Source organism: Oncorhynchus mykiss, chromosome 7 (genome assembly GCF_057628025.1).
Source record: "Oncorhynchus mykiss isolate SJ-2025 chromosome 7, ASM5762802v1, whole genome shotgun sequence".
Classification (NCBI taxonomy): domain Eukaryota; kingdom Metazoa; phylum Chordata; class Actinopteri; order Salmoniformes; family Salmonidae; genus Oncorhynchus; species Oncorhynchus mykiss.
This window is the reverse complement of record NC_143028.1, coordinates 84,805,410-84,832,856: the sequence shown is the minus strand read 5'-3', so window position 1 is coordinate 84,832,856 and position 27,447 is coordinate 84,805,410. Positions and strand designations below refer to the sequence as shown.

General features: G+C 42.0%; 1 protein-coding gene across 1 annotated transcript in view; it reads left to right on the top strand.

The window, feature by feature from the left end:
• fbln2 (fibulin 2) overlaps window positions 1–27,447 on the top strand; it is a 125,523-nt gene that overhangs the window by 53,711 nt on the left and 44,365 nt on the right. The window contains exon 6 of the mRNA XM_036984360.2: window positions 25,098–25,290. Within this exon, the coding sequence (XP_036840255.2) occupies window positions 25,098–25,290 (193 nt within the window). The remainder of the gene's footprint in view (window positions 1–25,097; window positions 25,291–27,447) is intronic.

The following is a 27,447-nucleotide window of genomic DNA, read 5'->3' as shown; positions in this document are numbered from 1 at the left end:
GAGAAATAAGCTTTTTGTGCATATGGAAAAATTACAAGGTCTTTTATTTCAGCTCATGAAACATGGGACCAGCACTTTACATGTTGCATTTTATATTTTTGTTCTGTAAAATTAGTTAGCTAACTAGTTGGCTAACGTTAGCCTACCTCAACACACCTCGGATTTGGCTTGAAAACATGCTAAAATTTCAAAAGAAAGCAAAGAATTAATAGGAAAAAGTCTGTCGCCAGATTGACTATAGGTGCAGTATAACTTTAGTCAGTATTTTAATACATACGGGACCACCATATTTTAGCTAGCTAATATTAGCATTGCTAGTCATCGTATATCCTTGCCACTATAAATCAAATCACAGTTTATTTGTCACGTGCGCTGAATACAACAGGTGCAGACCTTACAGTGAAATGCTTACTTACAGGCTCTAACCAATAGTGAAAAAAAAGGTATTAGGTAAACAATCAGTAAGTAAAGAAATAAAACAACAGTAAAAAGACAGGCTATAAACAGTAGAGAGACTATAAAAGTAGCGAGGCTACATACAGACACAGGTAGTATGTACATGTAGATATGGTTAAAGTTAAAGTGACTATGGATATATGATGAACAGAGAGTAGCAGTAGCATAAAATAGGTGTTGGTGGGTGGGACACAATGCAGATAGCCCGGTTAGCCACTGTGCGGGAGCACTGGTTAGTGTAAGGGCTCAAATAAATATTGGATACAGCAATGTTGGTACTAACTAACTCATGTCTGACTACAACAGTATACTAACTAGCAGCAACAAACCCAACCCATCCAAGGACCAAAACATTTGGTTGTGCAGCGTAACGGTGTCAACGGGCTGAATATAATCCAATCTGGAGCCAGCCAGTCTGCATCTGTAAAGCATAGACTTAGTTTCCAAAAGATATTACATTATTTCTCAAGCTACAGTATGGTTATAATTAAGGGATGACGACAATCGTTGACCTGTTTTTTTCTGTTAGACAAATTGCACAGTTGGGTGCCAGACTAATCGTCATACACTGATGCTGGGACTTACCAGAAGGAGCAAAGGTGGGTATCATAACATGTCCAGCAACGTGACTGCAATGGTTCAGCCACCTCCAAAAATTATGTCATTCACTGCTCAGTTAATATTTCACAGCTTGTCAGGCAAGAACTCATAATAAAGGTGTCATGTGACACAAGTACCCTTGTGACACATTTTCTGTTGTTGCCAGAGTCTCTCTGAACTCCTATGAAAAGGATATGTGATCGAGGCCTCTGATATTGACCTGGGTTACTGCCTTGATGACACAGTCAGAATCATCAACCACTACAGGTAATGTGTGTTATATGTGAAAAGTTGTATGAAAAAAATACCAAGCCTGATAAACTAGCAGGCTAATTCCCCAGCCAAGTACACAGTACCAGTCAAAAGTTTGGACATGCGTACTCATTCAAGGGTTTTTCTTTATTCTTACTATTTTCTACATTGTAGAAAAATAGTGAACACATCAAAACTATTAAATAACACATATGGAATCATGTAGTAACCAAAAAAGTGTTAAACAAATCTAAATATATTTTATATTTTGAGATTCTTCAAAGATGACAGCTTTGCACACTCTTGGCATTCTCTCAACAAGCTTCTTGAAGGTAGTCACCTGGAATGCTTTTACAGTCTTGAAGGTGTTTCCACATATGCTGAGCACTTGTTGGATGCTTTCCCTTCACTCTGCAGTCCAATTCATCCCAAAACATCTCACTTGGGTTGGGGTCAGGTGATTGTGGAGGCCAGGTCATCTGATGCAGCACTCCATCACTCTCCTTCTTGGTGAAACAGCCCTTACACAGCCTGGACGTGTGTTGGGTTAAATCAAATCAAACTTTATTCGTAACATGCGTCGAATACAACAACTGTAGACCTTACCATGAAACACTTACTTACAAGCCCTTAACCAACAGTGCAGTTCAAAGAGTGATTGTCCTGTTGAAAAACAAATGATAGCCCCACTAAGCGCAAACCAGATGGGATGGCGTATCGCTACAGAGTGCTGTGGTAGCCCTGCTGGTTAAGTGTGCCTTGAATTCTAAATAGATCACTGACAGTGTCACCAGCTAAGCACCATCACACCTCCTCCTCCATGCTTCACGGTGGGAACCACAAATGCGGAGATCATCCGTTCACCTACCCTTTTTCTCACAAAGACACAGAGGTTGGAACCAAAAAATCTCAAATTTGGACTCTTCAGACCAAAGGACAGATTTCCACCAGTGTAATGTCCATTGTTCATGTTTCTTTGCCCAAGCAAGTCTATTCTTCTTATTAGTGTCTTTTAGTAGTGGTTTCTTTGCCGCAATTCGACCATCAAGGCCTGATTCACGCAGTCTCCTCTGAACAGATGATGTTGAGATGTTTCTGTTACTTGAACTCACTGAAGCATTTATTTGGGCTGAAATTTCTGAGGCTGGTAACTCTACCTCTGCAGCAGAGGTAAGTCTGGGTCTTGCTTTCATGTGGCGGTCCTCTTGAGAGCCAGTTTCATCATAATGCTTGATGTTTTTTCAGATCAAATCAAACTTTATTTGTCATGTGCCTAGTACAACAAGTTTAGACCTTACCGTGAAATGCTTACTTACAAGTTCTTAACCAACAGTGCAGTTCAAGAAGAGTTAAGAAAATATTTACCTAATAAACTAAAGTAAAAATAGTATAAAGCAATAACTGTCAGCGTCAGTGGTGTATAGGTGAGGACGGAGTCAAGCGCAGGAAACAGAGTAAAAATAACTTACTTTACTCGGGAAAAATAAACATTACAAAATATCCACATAGGGAAAACCCTAACAGACAAGACTATCACATAACAGGAACAATCACGCACAACACATAATGGGAACCAGAGGGTTAAATAGGGAAATAATAATAATGTAATGGGAACCAGGTGTGTACAATCAAGACATAACAAATGGAAAACAGAAACATGGATCGGTGGCAGTTAGAAAGCCGGTGACGACGAGTGCCGAACAATGAGAGGTACCAACTTCGGTGGAAGTCGTGAGAATAACAACAATAACGAGGCTATATATACAGGTGGTACCGGTACCGAGTCAGTGTGCAGGGGTACAGGTTTGTTGAGATAATTTGTACATGCAGGTAGGGGTGAATGGACTATCCATAGATAATAATCAACTTGATAATATACAGTGCCTTGCGAAAGTATTCGGCCCCCTTGAACTTTGCGACATTTATTGGACAGTTTTAGAAACTTCAGAGTGTTTTCTATCCACACATACTAATCATATGCATATACTATATTCCTGGCATGAGTAGCAGGACGCTGAAATGTTGCGCGATTTTTAACAGAATGTTTGAAAAAGGAGGGGGTAGGATAAAGAGGTTTTAAGGGGGCTGAATAATTTTGCAAGCCCAATTTTTCTGTTTTTGATTTGTTAAAAAAGTTTGAAATATCCAATAAATGTCGTTCCACTTCATGATTGTGTCCCACTTGTTGTTGATTCTTCACAAAAAAATACAGTTGTATATCTTTATGTTTGAAGCCTGAAATGTGGCAAAAGGTCGCAAAGTTCAAGGGGGCCAAATACTTTCGCAAGGCACTGTATAATGATATTTTGGAGGTTATTCCGTTTAAAAAAACGAAAGTTAGCGATTGTAATCCGGCCAAAACATTTCTTTCTGTTTTTAGAGGGAGAGAAACATTGGGCCAGTTGTGCGCCGCCCTGTGGGACTCCCAATCACGGTCGGATGTGATACATAATAATACTTTTTGTTATTTTATTTGTTCTGTCTTTTCTGGAGCATTAATCTGAAATTGCAACCAATCACGGCCGGTTGTGATACAGCCAACCTAATTTAGGAATACATTTGACAATAGCATTCTCCCCCTACCCTCCTTCTAGGCAAGTCTATTTTCCAGCTACCTGCTAATAGCCATAATGGCGCTGTACAACGTGACCGTGTGTGTTTGAAAGAGTATTTTCCATTAAGCAACAATTTGTTTACCTTCATTGGACAACTCTGTTCCAATATTTCTGTAATTCAGTGATATTTATTCCCATAGTAATTCGTTATGGATCCATAACTAAATCAACATCTGCATTTTGAAAGAGTATTTTTATCATCATTTTAATAACAAGGCATTAGATGCCATTATTAGTTACATTGTTTTAGTTTGAATGTGCAGACTGGCACTAAAAACAGCAGGAACGTTTCCCTAGTCAGCGCCATTATTAGTGTAATTCCCATTAAAGTGTTGCTCTGTGCTACCCAGTGTGGTAGGGTGGGGGTCCACTCCCCCTTCCTCATCCTCTATTCCCCATGGGCTAGGTCCGTCTTCTGTGCGCGGCTCTGCGGCCCATCCCGTGTCCCCTGCCCTCGTGCCTTGAACTTTGCGTGCTTTCAGTGGATACAGCTGTAGAACTTCAAGGCAATCCCATTGTGCGCCACTCGGGAGCCATGAACAATATGACCAATATACATTGCTCAAAAAAATAAAGGGGACACTAAAATAACACATCCTAGATCTGAATGAATGAAATATTCTTCTTAGTACTTTTTTCTTTACATAGTTGAATGTGCTGACAACAAAATCACACAAATTATCAATGGAAATCAAATTTATCAACCCATGGAGGTCTGGATTTGGAGTCACACTCAAAATTAAAGTGGAAAACCACACAACAGGCTGATCCAACTTTGATGAAATGTCCTTAAAACAAGTCAAAATGAGGCTCAGTAGTGTGTGTGGCCTCCACGTGCCTGTATGACCTCCCTACAACGCCTGGGCATGCTCCTGATGAGGTGGCGGATGGTCTCCTGAGGGATCTCCTCCCAGACCTGGACTAAAGCATCCGTCAACTCCTGGACAGTCTGTGGTGCAACGTGACGTTGGTGGATGGAGTGAGACAAGATGTTCCAGATGTGCTCAATTGGATTCAGGTCTGGGGAACGGGCGGGCCAGTACATAGCATCAATGCCTTCCTCTTGCAGGAACTGCTGACACACTCCAGCCACATGAGGTCTAGCATTGTCTTGCATTAGGAGGAACCCAGGGCTAACCGCACGAGCATATGGTCTCACAAGGGGTCTGAGGATCTCATCTCTGTACCTAATGGCAGTCAGGCTACCTCTGGCGAGCACATGGAGGGCTGTGCGGCCCACCAAAGAAATGCCACCCCACACCGTGACTGACCCACCGCCAAACCGGTCATGCTGGAGGATGTTGCAGGCAGCAGAACGTTCTCCACGGCGTCTCCAGACTGTCACGTCTGTCACATGTGCTCAGTGTGAACCTGCTTTCATCTGTGAAGAGCACAGTGCGCCAGTTGCGAATTTTCCAATCTTGGTGTTCTCTGGCAAATGCCAAACGTCCTGCACGGTGTTGGGTTGTAAGCACAACCCCCACCTGTGGATGTCGGGCCCTCATACCAGCCTCATGCAGTCTGTTTCTGACCGTTTGAGCAGACACATGCACATTTGTGGCCTACTGGAGGTCATTTTGCAGGTCTCAGGCAGTGCTCCTCCTGCTCCTCCTTAGACAAAAGCGGAGGTAGCGGTCCTGCTGCTGGGTTGTTGCCCTCCTACGGCCTCCTCCACATCTCGTGATGTACTGGCCTGTCTCCTGGTAGCGCCTCCATGCTCTGGACACTACGCTGACAGACACAGCAAACCTTCTTGCCACAGCTCACATTGATGTGCCATCCTGGATGAGCTGCACAACCTGAGCCACTTGTGTGGGTTGTAGACTCCGTCTCATGCTACCACTAGAGTGAAAGCACCGCCAGCATTCAAGTTACCAAAACATCAGCCAGGAAGCATAGGAACTGAGAAGTGGTCTGTGGTTATCACCTGCAGAATCACTCCTTTATTGGGGGTGTCTTGCTAATTGCCTATAATTTCCACCTGTTGTCTATTCCATTTGCACAACAGCATGTGAAATTTATTGTCAATCAGTGTTGCTTCCTAAGTGGACAGTTTGATTTCACAGAAGTGTGATTGACCTGGAGTTACATTGTGTTGTTTAAGTGTTCCCTTTATTTTTTGAGCAGTGTATATTGTCCTGCTAATAACAGGGTTGATAATATATCTGTGAGAATATCCAAGGGGCTTTTATATCATTCTAAATTAATTATAATAATCGCTTTGTTTAAAAAATAACAATATTTTGGAGATTATTTTGTTTTCAAATAACGTAAAATGAGGGACACAAAGGCAATTCTTGAACATGAGATAAGACATTGTTACTAATTTGTAAATAAAGCCAGTTTGTTATTTAGAATGATTTATTTTTGTTTTTAGAGTGAGAGAAACCCAAAAACCTACAGTCATCTCATGGGTCTCCCAGTTGAAGCCGGCACGGGAATGGAACCAGCATCTGTAGCAACGCAGCTTGCCCTGCTATGCAATGTCTTAGACCATTGCGCCACTCAGGCGCTGTACAGTACAACGTGCCTGTCGGGAGTGTCCTACAGTATTACAGTAAGAGAAAAATAATCCTAAAAGAATATACACCTTAGTGTAACAACAGTTTAAGTAAGTAATACTGAAGTTGTGCACAATTATTACTTTCTATTTAGGTTTATGTTGCCCATTCATTGTCAGTTAGAGACACAGTAGGACCCAAAAGCATGATCAGTGCTCTAACTCCCCCTTGTGGTGGTCTGGAGCAATGACGTGGTGACACAGGGTACTGTACTAAACCACAAATTACCTCTTAAGTCCCGCAGCATAATCACAAAACCTTTAGTGGAGCAACCACTGTAGACTTGGCGCTCTAGTACCATTTGCTTTGCGGTAGCAGAGGATCCAGTCTATGACTTGGGTGACTGGAGTCTGACAATTTTATGGGCTTTCCTCTGACACCACCTATTATATAGGTCCTGGATGGTAGGAAGCTTGACCCCAGTTATGTACTGGGACGTACACACTACCCTCTGTAGCGCCTTATGGTCAGATGCCGAGCAGTTGCCATACCAGGCGGTGATGTAACTGGTCAGGATGCTCTCGATGGTGCAGCTGTAGATCTGGGAACCCATGCCAAATCTTTTCATTCTGCTGATGGTAAAAAGGTTTTGTTGTGCTCTCTTCACGACTGTCTTGGTGTGTTTGGACCATGATAATTTGTTGGTGATGTGGACACCAAGGAACTTGAAACTCTCGACCCGCTCCACTACAGCCCGGCCGATGTTAATAGGGGCTTGTTTGGCCCGCCTTTTCCTGTAGTCCACGATCAGCTCCTTTGTCTTGCTCACATTGAGGGAGAGGTTGTTGTCCTGTCACCACTCTGCCAGTTCTCTGACCAAGTGCGACTGCACTTGAAGAAACTTTCAAAGTTCTTGACATTTTCTGTATTGACTGACCTTCATGGCTTGAAGTAATGATGGACTGTCATTTCTCTTCGCTTATTTGAGCTGTTCTTGCCCTTTTTTGGGGGGGTCTTTTACCAAATAGAGCTATAGTCTGTATACTCTATTAGGAAGGAAAGAAATTCCACAAATGTACTTTTAACAAGGCACACCTGTTAATTGAAATGCATTCCAGGTGACTACCTCATGAAGCTGTTGAGAGAATGCCAAAAGTGTGCAAAGCTGTCATCAAGGCAAAGAGTGGCAACTTTGAAGAATCTCAAATATAAAATATATTTTGATTTGTTTAACACTTTTTTGGTTACTTCATGATTCCATATAAGTTATTTCATAGTTTTGATGTCTTCACTATTATTCTACAAATAAAGAAAAACTCTCGAATGAGTAGGCGTGTCCAAACTTTTGACTGGTACTGTAAATGACAAATGTGTGTTTTGTGGCCCAGAGACTCTTGGGACTGCGCTCATGTCAGAAGATAACCTACTGTTTATTTGGAAGACTGATATTGTTTTATTTTGACCCAACTGTTATGTACCCCGGTTTAATTTTCTTTGATAATTTTTCTCTTTATTCATAAAATGAAGTGGGGAGAGAACAAACCCCTGTTTAAATTGTTTAAGATAGAACTCAAAGATCATTTAGAAGTAAACACCAAAAAGCATCAAACCTTTTGACATGTAATACGTTGATGTTGTCTGTATATTTCTGATTTTGTGTCATTGTTCAATAAAATATAAAATACTAAGGTTGCTTTGTTTTCAGGGAAAAAAGACTGATTGCCATTTGTCTCATTTGTCTCTCAATCTCTGATTGGCAGATATAGTACCATGGATAGAACACACATTTTGATTGGTTTACAGTTTAGGTACTTTTATGTCTAGCTAGTGAACATAAAAGTATGTATTTAGAACAAATTTACTCAACCCAACACCGATGGGAGCTAGTGTAGCCCAACACCGATGGGAGCCAGCATAGCCCAACACCGATGGGAGCCAGCATAGCCCAACACCTATGATTTCCAGTATAGCCCAACACCGATGGTTGCCAGTATAGAGCTTGCGAGCTCTGTACTGGGCAGATTAACATGCGCAACCAACAGACAGGGTGGGGGGGTTACGAACTTGACGACGACTCATATTTCCTGCAACTTTCTGAAGAGGCAGCAAGAATGCGTGTGTGTGTGAGCGGTGCACGTCTACCACTTTGATAAGGAGATACATACAGTGGGGCAAAAAAGTATTTAGTCAGCCACCAATTGTGCAAGTTCTCCCACCTAAAAAGATGAGAGAGGCCTGTCATTTTCATCATGGGTACATTTCAACTATGACAGATAAAATGAGAAAAAAATCCAGAAAATCACAATGTAGGATTTTTAATGAATTTATTTGCAAATTATGGTGGAAAATAAGTATTTGGTCACCTACAAACAAGCACGATTTCTGGCTCTGACAGACCTGTAACTTCTTCTTTAAGAGGCTCCTCTGTCCTCTACTCGTTACCTGTATGAATGGCACCTGTTTGAACTTGTTATCAGTATAAAAACCACCACAACCTCAACAGTCACACTCCAAACTCCACTATGGCCAAGACCAAAGAGCTGTCAAAGGACACCAGAAACAAAATTGTAGACCTGCACCAGGCTGGGAAGACTGAATCTGCAATAGGTAAGCAGCTTGGTTTGAAGAAATCAACTGTGGGAGCAATTATTAGGAAATGGATGACATACAAGACCACTGATAATATCCCTCGATCTGGGGCTCCACGCAAGATCTCAAAATGATCACAAGAACGGTGAGCAAAAATCCCAGAACCACACGGGGGGACCTAGTGAATGACCTGCAGAGAGCTGGGACCAAAGTAACAAAGCCTACCATCAGTAACACACTACGCCGCCAGGGACTCAAATCCTGCAGTGCCAGATATGTCCCCCTGCTTAAGCCAGTACATGTCCAGCCCCGTCTGAAGTTTGCTAGAGAGCATTTGGATGATCCAGAAGAAGATTGGGAGAATGTCATATGGTCAGATGAAACCAAAAAATAACTTTTTGGTAAAAACTCAACTCGTCGTGTTTGGAGGACAAAGAATGCTGAGTTGCATCCAAAGAACACCATACCTACTGTGAAGCATGGGGGTGGAAACATCATGCTTTGGGGCTGTTTTTCTGCAAAGGGACCAGGACGACTGATCCGTGTAAAGGAAAGAATGAATGGGGCCATGTATCGTGAGATTTTGAGTGAAAACCTCCTTCCATCAGCAAGGACATTGAAGATGAAACGTGGCTGGCTCTTTCAGCATGATAATAATCCCAAACACACCGCCCGGGCAACGAAGGAGTGGCTTCGTAAGAAGCATTTCAAGGTCCTGGAGTGGCCTAGCCAGTCTCCAGATCTCAACCCCATAGAAAATCTTTGGAGGGAGTTGAAAGTCCGTGTTGCCCAGCAACAGCCCAAAACATCACTGATCTAGAGGAGATCTGCATGGAGGAATGGGCCAAAATACCAGCAACAGTGTGTGAAAACCTTGTGAAGACTTACAGAAAACGTTTGACCTCTGTCATTGCCAACAAAGGGTATAAAACAAAGTATTGAGATAAACTTTTGTTATTGACCAAATACTTATTTTCCATCATAATTTGCAAATACATTTATTAAAAAATAAATCTACAATGTGATTTTCTGGATTTTTTTTTCTCATTTTGTTTGTCATAGTTGAAGTGTACCTATGATGAAAATTACAGGCCTCTTTCATCTTTTTAAGTGGGAGAACTTGCACAATTGGTGGCTGACTAAATACTTTTTTGCCCCACTGCACCTAGTTAAATAAAGGTTTTTAAAAAGGTACCCTACAATATGTAGTGATATTAGTTATTTGTCTCCCGAGAAAGATCTAACAGCAGATATTAGACAAGCCAGTTATAGAGGTTGTAGGCCAACTGAGCTGACTGAAGACCGCGGCATAGATGTGGTAAAGAGGTCTACGGAACTCGACCAAAACAATGGAAGTGTCATGGAAACGCGTGGGGTAAAGATCCTGAGTCTCCTCATTGCCCTACAGCAAAATGTGCCTAGATTTAGGCTATTGTTTTAAATGTGTATTTCACACTATGTTGAGGTAAAAAAAAATCTGAGTATAACGCTTGTATGGATGACAACCCCAATACATGTTTATGTCACCATTACCAATCAACTGCATTACAGTGAAAAAGGACTTTGACTACCACAACTGATTTATGTATGCTAACTATGTTAACCAGCTTATACGAACTGGCATTAGCTACTTCTAAACCTGAAAAGGGACAACTTCTACATGTTATGCAGCTAAAACTGCCAAATATGTCCAAATCGGACTTAAGTAACCACATTGTTGGCCTGTTACAATACATAAATCATGGCGGATGAGACGAATATCCACTTTGTTAAATCAGATTTGTTGAATGGGCCAATCTGGTCAATGGAGCATGTTCGTGTATTTACATGATGTGATGAAACGTTGAAACTAAGTGTTTGTTTGTACATCCCCTACATCCCCTCTACTCCGATTTCTATCTATCCCATCCCCTACATCCCCTACATCCCCTCTACTCCGATTTCTATCTATCTATCCCATCCCCTCTACTCTGATTTCTATCTATCCCATCCCTACATCCCCTCTACTCCGATTTCTATCTATCCCATCCCCTACATCCCCTACATCCCCTCTACTCCGATTTCTATCTATCCCATCCCCTACATCCCCTACATCCCCTCTACTCCGATTTATATCTATCCCATCCCCTACATCCCCTCTACTCCGATTTATATCTATCCCATCCCTACATCCCCTCTACTCCGATTTCTATCTATCCCATCCCCTACATCCCCTCTACTCCGATTTCTATCTATCCCATCCCCTACATCCCCTCTACTCCGATTTCTATCTATCCCATCCTCTACATCCCCTCTACTCTGATTTCTATCTATCCCATCCCTACATCCCCTCTACTCTGATTTCTATCTATCCCATCCCTACATCCCCTCTACTCCGATTTCTATCTATCCCATCCCCTACATCCCCTACATCCCCTCTACTCCGATTTCTATCTATCTCATCCCCTACATCCCCTACATCCCCTCTACTCCGAGTTCTATCTATCCCATCCCTTACATCCCCTCTACTCCGATTTCTATCTATCCCATCCTCTACATCCCCTACATCCCCTCGACTCCGATTTCTATCTATCCCATCCCCTACATCCCCCCTACTACGATTTCTATCTATCCCATCCCCTACATCCCCTACATCCCCTCTACCCCGATTTCTATCTATCCCATCCCCTACATCCCCTACATCCCCTCGACTCCGATTTCTATCCATCCCATCCCCTACATCCCCTACATCCCCTCTACTCCGATTTCTATCTATCCCTCTATCCCATCCCCTACATCCCCTCTACTGTGATTTCTATCTATCCCATCCCCTACATCCCCTCGACTCCGATTTCTATCTATCCCTCTATCTCATCCCCTACATCCCCTCTACTGTGATTTCTATCTATCCCTCTATCCCATCCCCTACATCCCCTCTACTCTGATTTCTATCTATCCCTCTATCCCATCCCCTACATCCCCTCTACTGTGATTTCTATCTATCCCTCTATCCCATCCCCTACATCCCCTCTACTCCGATTTCTATCTATCCCTCTATCCCATCCCCTATATCCCCTCTACTCCGATTTCTATCTATCCCTCTATCCCATCCTCTACATCCCCTCTACTGTGATTTCTATCTATCCCTCTATCCCATCCCCTACATCCCCTCTACTGTGATTTCTATCTATCCCTCTATCCCATCCCCTACATCCCCTCTACTCCAATTTCAGAGCACTCTTGTCTGAGTCCCAGAACGCAGAATAACTGATTCATTTACGAACGTGCAATACCCATTCAATATGATCATGTCGGCAAAAAAACGTAATTAAATTGTTGCCAGCAGCACTGTTACAGTCACCAACACGATGTATAACATGAAACAGCCTAACAAGCTCTGCGAAGGGGAGTAAAACGGTCAGAGTGAGGTGTTCTCTCATTTGTGTCTGGAAGTGGCTAGCAAGACTTCAGCCAGTGTGATTGACTGCTGTTGTGAGGTCAGAATGCTCGGATCAACCCTACTCCTCTGCCAGAGCGTCTAGTGTGCGCTCTGAACGCTCCGAAAGCGAAACACTCTGAATTTATGAATGGACAATCTAACAACGCTCTGAATTTATTAACGTCCAGAGTGCACTCTGAGCACACTGGTACTCCAGATTGAATTTACAAACACATCCTAAATTGCAAGGTACTTTCGTAGCAAGGCGTTGTGGAAGTGTCTTCTGAAACACAAACACACATGGTTCTTGCTATCTAAATGACACATGACACAAGTAATTTTTCCAAATATTGTTTACAGACTGATTATTTCACTTATAATTCACTGTATCACAATTCCAGTGGGTCAGAAGTTTACATACACCAAGTTGACTGTGCCTCTAAACAGCTTGGAAAATTATGTCATGGCTTTAGAAACTTCTGACAGGCTAACTGACATCATTTGAGTCAATTGGAGGTGTTACCGTGGATGTATTTCAAGGCCTACCTTAAAACTCAGTGCCTCTTTGCTTGACATCATGGAAAAAGAAATCAGCCAAGACTTCAGAAAAAAATTGTAGACCTCCACAATCTGGTCCATCCTTGGGAGAAATTTCCAAACGCCTGAAGGTACCACGTTCATCTGTACAAAACAATAGTATGCAAGTATATACACCATGGGACCACGCAGCCGTCATACCGCTCAGGAAGGAGACGCGTTCTGTCTCCTAGAGATGAACGTACTTTGGTGTGAACGTGTAAATCTATCCCAGAAAAACAGCAAAGGACCTTGTGAAGATGCTGGAGGAAACGGGTACAAAAGTATCTATATCCACAGTAAAACGAGTCCTATATCGACATAACCTGAAAGGCTGCTCAACAAGGAAGAAGCCACTGCTCCAAAACAGGGGTTGGCAGCATCATGTTGTGAGGGTGCTTTGCTGCAGGAGGGACTGGTGCACTTCACAAAATAGATGGCTTCATGAGGAAGGAGAATTATGTGGATATATTGAAGCAACATCTCATGACATCAAATCGCAAATGGGTCTCCCAAATGGACAATGACCCCAAGCATACTTCCAAAGTTGTGGCAAAATGGCTTCAGGACAACAAAGTCAAGGTATTGGAGTGACCATCACAAAGCCATTTCACATTCTTAAAATAAAGTTGTGATCCTAACTGACCTAAGACAGTGAATTTTTACTAGGATTAAATGTCAGGAATCGTGAAACCTGAGTTTAAATGTATTTGGCTAAGGTGTATGTAAACTTCTGACCTCACCTGTATATTAGCTGTATATTGGCTAAACACAAGGTCAGTAGGCTTTAGCCTACACATAGAACTGAATTAGCTTTCCTCCACCTCAACAAATTAAATGTATTTTTTTTTGAGTTTTTAAATTGCTTAGAAATCAAGCAAATGACCTTCAGGTTATACAAATAAAAAGTCTAAATAAAAGTTCATTGAAATGGCTAGTTGCGGGATGAAGCTAGGACAATCCTTGTCCTGCAAAGATTTTTTTTTTTTTATATATACAAAATGATCAATATCTTACATCCCTACATCAATATATATATCTTTGTCTATATCTATATCTATCTATATATATGTATCTTTATCTATATGTAGTATATATATATCTTTATCTATATGTAGTATATATATATCTTTATCTATATGTAGTATATATATATCTTTATCTATATGTAGTATATATATATCTTTATCTATATATAGTATATATATATATATATATATATAGATATAGATAAAGATTTATATATATAAAGATATATATATATATATATATATATATATATATATATCTTTATATATATAAATCTTTATCTATATCTATATATATATATATATATCTTTATCTATATCTATATATATATCTTTATCTATATCTATATCTATATATCTTTATCTATATATAGTATATATATATCTTTATATATATAAATCTTTATCTATATATATATATATATATTTATGTATATCTATATCTTACTATCTTTACTGTCCATTATTCATATACAGAACCAGTCAAAGGTTTGGACACACCTACTCATTCAAGGGTTTTTCTTTATTTTTACTATTTTCTACATTGTAGAATAATTGTGAAGACATCAATACTATAAAATAACACACATGGAATCATGTAGAAACACGCTCTTGGCATTCTCTCAACCAGCTTCTTGAGGTAGTAACCTGGAATGCATTTCAATGTAGAAAATTGTAAAAATAAAGAAAAACCCTGGAATGTTCAAACTTTTGACTGGAATTATAAAAAATAAAATATTAAATAGGACGATTCTAGTGCAATTATATTCACTCAGAAAAAAATCTCATAATTTGTGAGGAAGATGTTATTCTTTTTGATATACACTGTGGATAATGTCTTGACAAGATGATTAAACATAAAAACATTTTGTCATAATTTTGTCATACCTTCAAAAAACTATTAGGCAATCATAATTTAATCAAAAGACACTATTTCCAGAAAGAAAGTTAGACAACAAAAAAAATCCTCCCTGACAAACTGATGAAAAGGTTGTCCATCTTTAGAACAGGTCTCCTGTTTCTGATGTTTCCATTTTACTTTTTTGTACAACATTGGTTTCGTCTAATAAACCTGGTTCAATGGAAACATCCCCACTTATAGTGCATTCGTAAAAGTATTCAGACCCCTTGACTTTTTCCACATTTTGTTAATCTAAAATTGATACAATAATTTTTTTTCCCCTCATCAATCTACACATAATTCCCCATAATGACAAAGCAAAAACAGGGTTTTAGAATTTTTTGGAAATGTATTAAAAAAAACAACAGATACCTTATTTCCATAAGTACTCAAACCCTTTGCTATGAGACTCGAAATTGAGCTCAGGTGCATCCTGTTTCCATTGATCAGCCTTGAGATGTTTCTACAACTTGATTGGAGTCCACCTGTAGCAAATTCAATTGATTGGACATGATTTGGAAAGGCACACACCTGTCTATATAAGGTCCCCCACAGTTGACAGTGCATGTCAGAGCAAAAACCAAGCCATGAAGTTGAAGGAATTGTCCATGAAGCTCAGAGACAGGATTGTGTCGAGGCACCGATCTTGGGAAGTGTACCAAAACATTTCTGCAGCATTGAAGGTCTCCAAGAACACAGTGGCCTCCATTAAATGGAAGAAGTTTGGACCTGGAAGACTAGTCAGGATCGAGAGATAGAAGAACGGCGTAAAGTATAGCGAGATCCTTGATGAAAACCTGCTCCAGAGTACCCAGGACCTCAAACTGGGGAGAAGGTTCACCTTCTGACAGAACAACGACCCTAAGCACAAAGTCAAGACAATGTAGAAGTGGCTTCGGGACAAGTCTCTGAATGTCCTTTAGTGGCCCAGCCAGATCCCGGACTTGGAGAGACCTCAAAATAGCTGTGTAGCAACGCTCCCCATCCAACCTGACAGAGCTTGAGAGGATCTGCAGAGAAGAATGGGAGAAACTCCCCAAATACAGGTGTGCCGAGCTTGTTGCGTCATACCCAAGAAGACTCCAGGCTGTAATTGCTTTATTTGTATTTTTTTATTTGTGATACATTTTCAAAAACTTCTACAAATCTGTATTTTCTTTGTCATTATGTGGTTTTGTGTGTAGATTGATGAGGGAAAAAACGATTTAATCAATTTTATAATAACGCTGTAATGTAACAAAATCTGGAAAAAGTCAATACTTTCCAACATAATCTTGGCTGATACTGCTCTATAAACAGAGACCTGAACAGACAGGTTTATATCTTGGCTGATACTGCTCTATAAACAGAGACCTGAACAGACAGGTTTATATCTTGGCTGATACTGCTCTATAAACAGAGACCTGAACAGACAGGTTTATATCTTGGCTGATACTGCTCTATAAACAGAGACCTGAACAGACAGGTTTATATCTTGGCTGATACTGCTCTATAAACAGAGACCTGAACAGACAGGTTTATATCTTGGCTGATACTGCTCTATAAACAGAGACCTGAACAGACAGGTTTATATCTTGGCTGATACTGCTCTATAAACAGAGACCTGAACAGACAGGTTTATATCTTGGCTGATACTGCTCTATAAACAGAGACCTGAACAGACAGGTTTATATCTTGGCTGATACTGCTCTGTAAACAGAGACCTGAACAGACAGGTTTATATCTTGGCTGATACTGCTCTGTAAACAGAGACCTGAACAGACAGGTTTATATCTTGGCTGATAATGCTCTGTAAACAGAGACCTGAACAGACAGGTTTATATCTTGGCTGATACTGCTCTGTAAACAGAGACCTGAACAGACAGGTTTATATCTTGGCTGATACTGCTCTGTAAACAGAGACCTGAACAGACAGGTTTATATCTTGGCTGATACTGCTCTATAAACAGAGACCTGAACAGACAGGTTTATATCTTGGCTGATACTGCTCTGTAAACAGAGACCTGAACAGACAGGTTTATATCTTGGCTGATACTGCTCTGTAAACAGAGACCTGAACAGACAGGTTTATATCTTGGCTGATACTGCTCTGTAAACAGAGACCTGAACAGACAGGTTTATATCTTGGCTGATACTGCTCTGTAAACAGAGACCTGAACAGACAGGTTTATATCTTGGCTGATACTGCTCTGTAAACAGAGACCTGAACAGACAGGTTTATATCTTGGCTGATACTGCTCTGTAAACAGAGACCTGAACAGACAGGTTTATATCTTGGCTGATACTGCTCTGTAAACAGAGACCTGAACAGACAGGTTTATATCTTGGCTGATACTGCTCTGTAAACAGAGACCTGAACAGACAGGTTTATATCTTGGCTGATACTGCTCTGTAAACAGAGACCTGAACAGACAGGTTTATATCTTGGCTGATACTGCTCTGTAAACAGAGACCTGAACAGACAGGTTTATATCTTGGCTGATACTGCTCTATAAACAGAGACCTGAACAGACAGGTTTATATCTTGGCTGATACTGCTCTGTAAACAGAGACCTGAACAGACAGGTTTATATCTTGGCTGATACTGCTCTGTAAACAGAGACCTGAACAGACAGGTTTATATCTTGGCTGATCCTGCTCTATAAACAGAGACCTGAACAGACAGGTTTATATCTTGGCTGATACTGCTCTATAAACAGAGACCTGAACAGACAGGTTTATATCTTGGCTGATACTGCTCTGTAAACAGAGACCTGAACAGACAGGTTTATATCTTGGCTGATACTGCTCTGTAAACAGAGACCTGAACAGACAGGTTTATATCTTGGCTGATACTGCTCTGTAAACAGAGACCTGAACAGACAGGTTTATATCTTGGCTGATACTGCTCTATAAACAGAGACCTGAACAGACAGGTTTATATCTTGGCTGATACTGCTCTATAAACAGAGACCTGAACAGACAGGTTTATATCTTGGCTGATACTGCTCTATAAACAGAGACCTGAACAGACAGGTTTATATCTTGGCTGATACTGCTCTATAAACAGAGACCTGAACAGACAGGTTTATATCTTGGCTGATACTGCTCTATAAACAGAGACCTGAACAGACAGGTTTATATCTTGGCTGATACTGCTCTGTAAACAGAGACCTGAACAGACAGGTTTATATCTTGGCTGATACTGCTCTGTAAACAGAGACCTGAACAGACAGGTTTATATCTTGGCTGATAATGCTCTGTAAACAGAGACCTGAACAGACAGGTTTATATCTTGGCTGATACTGCTCTGTAAACAGAGACCTGAACAGACAGGTTTATATCTTGGCTGATACTGCTCTGTAAACAGAGACCTGAACAGACAGGTTTATATCTTGGCTGATACTGCTCTATAAACAGAGACCTGAACAGACAGGTTTATATCTTGGCTGATACTGCTCTGTAAACAGAGACCTGAACAGACAGGTTTATATCTTGGCTGATACTGCTCTGTAAACAGAGACCTGAACAGACAGGTTTATATCTTGGCTGATACTGCTCTGTAAACAGAGACCTGAACAGACAGGTTTATATCTTGGCTGATACTGCTCTGTAAACAGAGACCTGAACAGACAGGTTTATATCTTGGCTGATACTGCTCTGTAAACAGAGACCTGAACAGACAGGTTTATATCTTGGCTGATACTGCTCTGTAAACAGAGACCTGAACAGACAGGTTTATATCTTGGCTGATACTGCTCTGTAAACAGAGACCTGAACAGACAGGTTTATATCTTGGCTGATACTGCTCTGTAAACAGAGACCTGAACAGACAGGTTTATATCTTGGCTGATACTGCTCTGTAAACAGAGACCTGAACAGACAGGTTTATATCTTGGCTGATACTGCTCTGTAAACAGAGACCTGAACAGACAGGTTTATATCTTGGCTGATACTGCTCTATAAACAGAGACCTGAACAGACAGGTTTATATCTTGGCTGATACTGCTCTGTAAACAGAGACCTGAACAGACAGGTTTATATCTTGGCTGATACTGCTCTGTAAACAGAGACCTGAACAGACAGGTTTATATCTTGGCTGATCCTGCTCTATAAACAGAGACCTGAACAGACAGGTTTATATCTTGGCTGATACTGCTCTATAAACAGAGACCTGAACAGACAGGTTTATATCTTGGCTGATACTGCTCTGTAAACAGAGACCTGAACAGACAGGTTTATATCTTGGCTGATACTGCTCTGTAAACAGAGACCTGAACAGACAGGTTTATATCTTGGCTGATACTGCTCTATAAACAGAGACCTGAACAGACAGGTTTATATCTTGGCTGATACTGCTCTATAAACAGAGACCTGAACAGACAGGTTTATATCTTGGCTGATACTGCTCTATAAACAGAGACCTGAACAGACAGGTTTATATCTTGGCTGATAATGCTCTGTAAACAGAGACCTGAACAGACAGGTTTATATCTTGGCTGATACTGCTCTGTAAACAGAGACCTGAACAGACAGGTTTATATCTTGGCTGATACTGCTCTATAAACAGAGACCTGAACAGACAGGTTTATATCTTGGCTGATACTGCTCTGTAAACAGAGACCTGAACAGACAGGTTTATATCTTGGCTGATACTGCTCTGTAAACAGAGACCTGAACAGACAGGTTTATATCTTGGCTGATACTGCTCTGTAAACAGAGACCTGAACAGACAGGTTTATATCTTGGCTGATACTGCTCTATAAACAGAGACCTGAACAGACAGGTTTATATCTTGGCTGATACTGCTCTATAAACAGAGACCTGAACAGACAGGTTTATATCTTGGCTGATACTGCTCTGTAAACAGAGACCTGAACAGACAGGTTTATATCTTGGCTGATACTGCTCTGTAAACAGAGACCTGAACAGACAGGTTTATATCTTGGCTGATACTGCTCTATAAACAGAGACCTGAACAGACAGGTTTATATCTTGGCTGATACTGCTCTGTAAACAGAGACCTGAACAGACAGGTTTATATCTTGGCTGATACTGCTCTGTAAACAGAGACCTGAACAGACAGGTTTATATCTTGGCTGATACTGCTCTATAAACAGAGACCTGAACAGACAGGTTTATATCTTGGCTGATACTGCTCTGTAAACAGAGACCTGAACAGACAGGTTTATATCTTGGCTGATACTGCTCTATAAACAGAGACCTGAACAGACAGGTTTATATCTTGGCTGATACTGCTCTGTAAACAGAGACCTGAACAGACAGGTTTATATCTTGGCTGATACTGCTCTGTAAACAGAGACCTGAACAGACAGGTTTATATCTTGGCTGATACTGCTCTATAAACAGAGACCTGAACAGACAGGTTTATATCTTGGCTGATACTGCTCTGTAAACAGAGACCTGAACAGACAGGTTTATATCTTGGCTGATACTGCTCTATAAACAGAGACCTGAACAGACAGGTTTATATCTTGGCTGATACTGCTCTGTAAACAGAGACCTGAACAGACAGGTTTATATCTTGGCTGATACTGCTCTGTAAACAGAGACCTGAACAGACAGGTTTATATCTTGGCTGATACTGCTCTGTAAACAGAGACCTGAACAGACAGGTTTATATCTTGGCTGATACTGCTCTGTAACAGAGACCTGAACAGACAGGTTTATATCTTGGCTGATACTGCTCTGTAAACAGAGACCTGAACAGACAGGTTTATATCTTGGCTGATACTGCTCTGTAAACAGAGACCTGAACAGACAGGTTTATATCTTGGCTGATACTGCTCTGTAAACAGAGACCTGAACAGACAGGTTTATATCTTGGCTGATACTGCTCTGTAAACAGAGACCTGAACAGACAGGTTTATATCTTGGCTGATACTGCTCTGCAAACAGAGACCTGAACAGACAGGTTTATATCTTGGCTGATACTGCTCTATAAACAGAGACCTGAACAGACAGGTTTATATCTTGGCTGATACTGCTCTATAAACAGAGACCTGAACAGACAGGTTTATATCTTGGCTGATACTGCTCTGTAAACAGAGACCTGAACAGACAGGTTTATATCTTGGCTGATACTGCTCTGTAAACAGAGACCTGAACAGACAGGTTTATATCTTGGCTGATACTGCTCTATAAACAGAGACCTGAACAGACAGGTTTATATCTTGGCTGATACTGCTCTGTAAACAGAGACCTGAACAGACAGGTTTATATCTTGGCTGATACTGCTCTGTAAACAGAGACCTGAACAGACAGGTTTATATCTTGGCTGATACTGCTCTGTAAACAGAGACCTGAACAGACAGGTTTATATCTTGGCTGATACTGCTCTATAAACAGAGACCTGAACAGACAGGTTTATATCTTGGCTGATACTGCTCTATAAACAGAGACCTGAACAGACAGGTTTATATCTTGGCTGATACTGCTCTGTAAACAGAGACCTGAACAGACAGGTTTATATCTTGGCTGATACTGCTCTGTAAACAGAGACCTGAACAGACATGTTTATATCTTGGCTGATACTGCTCTATAAACAGAGACCTGAACAGACAGGTTTATATCTTGGCTGATACTGCTCTATAAACAGAGACCTGAACAGACAGGTTTATATCTTGGCTGATACTGCTCTGTAAACAGAGACCTGAACAGACAGGTTTATATCTTGGCTGATACTGCTCTATAAACAGAGACCTGAACAGACAGGTTTATATCTTGGCTGATACTGCTCTGTAAACAGAGACCTGAACAGACAGGTTTATATCTTGGCTGATACTGCTCTGTAAACAGAGACCTGAACAGACAGGTTTATATCTTGGCTGATACTGCTCTATAAACAGAGACCTGAACAGACAGGTTTATATCTTGGCTGATACTGCTCTGTAAACAGAGACCTGAACAGACAGGTTTATATCTTGGCTGATACTGCTCTGTAAACAGAGACCTGAACAGACAGGTTTATATCTTGGCTGATACTGCTCTGTAAACAGAGACCTGAACAGACAGGTTTATATCTTGGCTGATACTGCTCTGTAAACAGAGACCTGAACAGACAGGTTTATATCTTGGCTGATACTGCTCTGTAACAGAGACCTGAACAGACAGGTTTATATCTTGGCTGATACTGCTCTGTAAACAGAGACCTGAACAGACAGGTTTATATCTTGGCTGATACTGCTCTGTAAACAGAGACCTGAACAGACAGGTTTATATCTTGGCTGATACTGCTCTGTAAACAGAGACCTGAACAGACAGGTTTATATCTTGGCTGATACTGCTCTGTAAACAGAGACCTGAACAGACAGGTTTATATCTTGGCTGATACTGCTCTGCAAACAGAGACCTGAACAGACAGGTTTATATCTTGGCTGATACTGCTCTATAAACAGAGACCTGAACAGACAGGTTTATATCTTGGCTGATACTGCTCTATAAACAGAGACCTGAACAGACAGGTTTATATCTTGGCTGATACTGCTCTGTAAACAGAGACCTGAACAGACAGGTTTATATCTTGGCTGATACTGCTCTGTAAACAGAGACCTGAACAGACAGGTTTATATCTTGGCTGATACTGCTCTATAAACAGAGACCTGAACAGACAGGTTTATATCTTGGCTGATACTGCTCTGTAAACAGAGACCTGAACAGACAGGTTTATATCTTGGCTGATACTGCTCTGTAAACAGAGACCTGAACAGACAGGTTTATATCTTGGCTGATACTGCTCTGTAAACAGAGACCTGAACAGACAGGTTTATATCTTGGCTGATACTGCTCTATAAACAGAGACCTGAACAGACAGGTTTATATCTTGGCTGATACTGCTCTATAAACAGAGACCTGAACAGACAGGTTTATATCTTGGCTGATACTGCTCTGTAAACAGAGACCTGAACAGACAGGTTTATATCTTGGCTGATACTGCTCTGTAAACAGAGACCTGAACAGACATGTTTATATCTTGGCTGATACTGCTCTATAAACAGAGACCTGAACAGACAGGTTTATATCTTGGCTGATACTGCTCTATAAACAGAGACCTGAACAGACAGGTTTATATCTTGGCTGATACTGCTCTGTAAACAGAGACCTGAACAGACAGGTTTATATCTTGGCTGATACTGCTCTATAAACAGAGACCTGAACAGACAGGTTTATATCTTGGCTGATACTGCTCTATAAACAGAGACCTGAACAGACAGGTTTATATCTTGGCTGATACTGCTCTATAAACAGAGACCTGAACAGACAGGTTTATATCTTGGCTGATACTGCTCTGTAAACAGAGACCTGAACAGACAGGTTTATATCTTGGCTGATACTGCTCTGTAAACAGAGACCTGAACAGACAGGTTTATATCTTGGCTGATACTGCTCTATAAACAGAGACCTGAACAGACAGGTTTATATCTTGGCTGATACTGCTCTATAAACAGAGACCTGAACAGACAGGTTTATATCTTGGCTGATACTGCTCTGTAAACAGAGACCTGAACAGACAGGTTTATATCTTGGCTGATACTGCTCTATAAACAGAGACCTGAACAGACAGGTTTATATCTTGGCTGATACTGCTCTATAAACAGAGACCTGAACAGACAGGTTTATATCTTGGCTGATACTGCTCTGTAAACAGAGACCTGAACAGACAGGTTTATATCTTGGCTGATACTGCTCTATAAACAGAGACCTGAACAGACAGGTTTATATCTTGGCTGATACTGCTCTGTAAACAGAGACCTGAACAGACAGGTTTATATCTTGGCTGATACTGCTCTATAAACAGAGACCTGAACAGACAGGTTTATATCTTGGCTGATACTGCTCTGTAAACAGAGACCTGAACAGACAGGTTTATATCTTGGCTGATACTGCTCTGTAAACAGAGACCTGAACAGACAGGTTTATATCTTGGCTGATACTGCTCTGTAAACAGAGACCTGAACAGACAGGTTTATATCTTGGCTGATACTGCTCTGTAAACAGAGACCTGAACAGACAGGTTTATATCTTGGCTGATACTGCTCTGTAAACAGAGACCTGAACAGACAGGTTTATATCTTGGCTGATACTGCTCTGTAAACAGAGACCTGAACAGACAGGTTTATATCTTGGCTGATACTGCTCTGTAACAGAGACCTGAACAGACAGGTTTATATCTTGGCTGATACTGCTCTGTAAACAGAGACCTGAACAGACAGGTTTATATCTTGGCTGATACTGCTCTATAAACAGAGACCTGAACAGACAGGTTTATATCTTGGCTGATACTGCTCTATAAACAGAGACCTGAACAGACAGGTTTATATCTTGGCTGATACTGCTCTGTAAACAGAGACCTGAACAGACAGGTTTATATCTTGGCTGATACTGCTCTGTAAACAGAGACCTGAACAGACAGGTTTATATCTTGGCTGATACTGCTCTATAAACAGAGACCTGAACAGACAGGTTTAGTATTTTATTATCAGCTCTGACTCATGTTTAATAAGGCTGAGGGGCAGAGAGAGATGGCAGAGAGAGGTGGCAGGGGCAGAGAGAAATGGGAGGGGCAGAGAGAAATGGGAGGGGCAGAGAGAGATGGCAGGGCAGAGAGAGATGGCAGGCGCAGGGAGAGATGGCAGGGGCAGAGAGAGATGGCAGGGGCAGAGAGAGATGGCAGGAGCAGAGAGAGATGGCAGAGAGATGGCAGGGGCAGAGAAAAATAGCAGGGGCAGAGAGAGATGGCAGCGGCAGAGAGATGGCAGGGGCAGGGAGAGATGGCAGGGGCAGAGAGATGGCAGGGGCAGGGAGAGATGGCAGGGGCAGGGAGAGGAATGAGAGTGGTGTGTGAGGGATGAGTGTGGAGGAGAGGGGATGAGAGGTTAGGAGAGGAGAGATGAGGGAAGGAGAGGAATGAGAGGGAGAGGAGAGGAGATGAATGAGAGGGGAGGAAGGGAGAAGAGAGGAGAGGGGAGGAGGGAGAGGAGAGGAAGGAGAGAGAGAGGGAGGGAGGTGGGAGAGGGGAGGAGAGGAATGAAAGGGGAGGAGAGGGGATGAAGGAGAGGGGAGAGGGAGGGAGGGAGACAAGGAGGGAGGATGAGAAGGAAGTGAATGTACCACTGTGACGTGTGTGTGTGTGTGTGTGTGTGTGTGTCCTCTCCTCTCCAGGTGTGCTGCAGTTGTTGTGTGCTGGGTCTGGCTCTACATGCTGAAGGTAGAGGGTGTGATGCCCACCAGTACCTGGGGAACCCCTGTGGTCATGTCCTGCTCACCTGCTGTGAAGTGGAGGGGCTCAGCCCTAACCCTAACCAAACACAGAGGAGGAAGGAGAGGCCCAGACCTACTACCCTGTCTGAGAAAGGTACATCTCCTCACACCAGACCTACTGCCCTGTCTGAGACAGGTACATCTCCTCACACCAGAATTACTGCCCTGTCTGAGAAAGGTAAATCACCTCACACCAGACCTACTGCCCTGTCTGAGACAGGTAAATCTCCTCACACCAGAATTACTGCCCTGTCTGAGAAAGGTAAATCACCTCACACCAGAATTACTGCCCTGTCTGAGACAGGTAAATCTCCTCACACCAGAATTACAGCCCTGTCTGAGAAAGGTAAATCTCCTCACACCAGACCTACTGCCCTGTCTGAAAAAGGTAAATCACCTCACACCAGACCTACTGCCCTGTCTGAGACAGGTACATCTCCTCACTCCAGACCTACTGCCCTGTCTGAGACAGGTAAATCTCCTCACTCCAGACCTACTGCCCTGTCTGAGAAAGGTAAATCACCTCACACCAGAATTACTGCCCTGTCTGAGACAGGTAAATCTCCTCACACCAGAATTACAGCCCTGTCTGAGAAAGGTAAATCTCCTCACACCAGACCTACTGCCCTGTCTGAAAAAGGTAAATCACCTCACACCAGACCTACTGCCCTGTCTGAGACAGGTACATCTCCTCACTCCAGACCTACTGCCCTGTCTGAGACAGGTAAATCTCCTCACTCCAGACCTACTGCCCTGTCTGAGAAAGGTAAATCACCTCACACCAGACCTACTGCCCTGTCTGAGACAGGTAAATGTCCTCACTCCAGACCTACTGCCCTGTCTGGGACAGGTAAATCACCTCACACCAAACCTACTGCCCTGTCTGAGACAGTTAAATGTCCTCACTCCAGACCTACTGCCCTTTCTGAGAAAGGTAAATCACCTCACACTAGGCTTACTGGGGTTTATTATGGATCCCATAAGTTCCTGCCAAGGCAGCAGCTACTCTTCCTGGGGTTTATTATGGATCCCATTAGTTCCTGTCAAGGCAGCAGATACTCTTCCTGGGGTTTATTATGGATCCCATTAGTTCCTGCCAAGGCAGCAGATACTCTTCCTGGGGTTTATTATGGATCCCATTAGTTCCTGTCAAGGCAGCAGCTACTCTTCCTGGGGTTTATTATGGATCCCATTAGTTCCTGTCAAGGCAGCAGATACTCTTCCTGGGGTTTATTATGGATCCCCACTAGTTCCTGGGGTTTATTATGGATCCCATTAGTTCCTGTCAAGGCAGCAGCTACTCTTCCTGGGGTTTATTATGGATCCCATTAGTTCCTGTCAAGGCAGCAGCTACTCTTCCTGGGGTTTATTATGGATCCCATTAGTTCCTGTCAAGGCAGCAGCTACTCTTCCTGGGGTTTATTATGGATCCCCATTAGTTCCTGCCAAGGCAGCAGCTACTCTTCCTGGGGTTTATTATGGATCCCATTAGTTCCTGTCAAGGCAGCAGATACTCTTCCTGGGGTTTATTATGGATCCCATTAGTTCCTGTCAAGGCAGCAGATACTCTTCCTGGGGTTTATTATGGATCCCCATTAGTTCCTGTCAAGACAGCAGCTACTCTTCCTGGGGTTTATTATGGATCCCATTAGTTCCTGTCAAGGCAGCAGATACTCTTCCTGGGGTTTATTATGGATCCCCACTAGTTCCTGGGGTTTATTATGGATCCCATTAGTTCCTGTCAAGGCAGCAGCTACTCTTCCTGGGGTTTATTATGGATCCCATTAGTTCCTGTCAAGGCAGCAGCTACTCTTCCTGGGGTTTATTATGGATCCCATTAGTTCCTGTCAAGGCAGCAGATACTCTTCCTGGGGTTTATTATGGATCCCATTAGTTCCTGTCAAGGCAGCAGCTACTCTTCCTGGGGTTTATTATGGATCCCATTAGTTCCTGCCAAGACAGCAGCTACTCTTCCTGGGGTTTATTATGGATCCCATTAGTTCCTGTCAAGGCAGCAGATACTCTTCCTGGGGTTTATTATGGATCCCCATTAGTTCCTGCCAAGGCAGCAGATACTCTTCCTGGGGTTTATTATGGATCCCCATTAGTTCCTGTCATCGCAGCAGATACTCTTCCTGGGGTTTATTATGGATCCCCATTAGTTCCTGCCAAGGCAGCAGCTACTCTTCCTGGGGTTTATTATGGATCCCCATTAGTTCCTGCCAAGGCAGCAGCTACTCTTCCTGGGGTT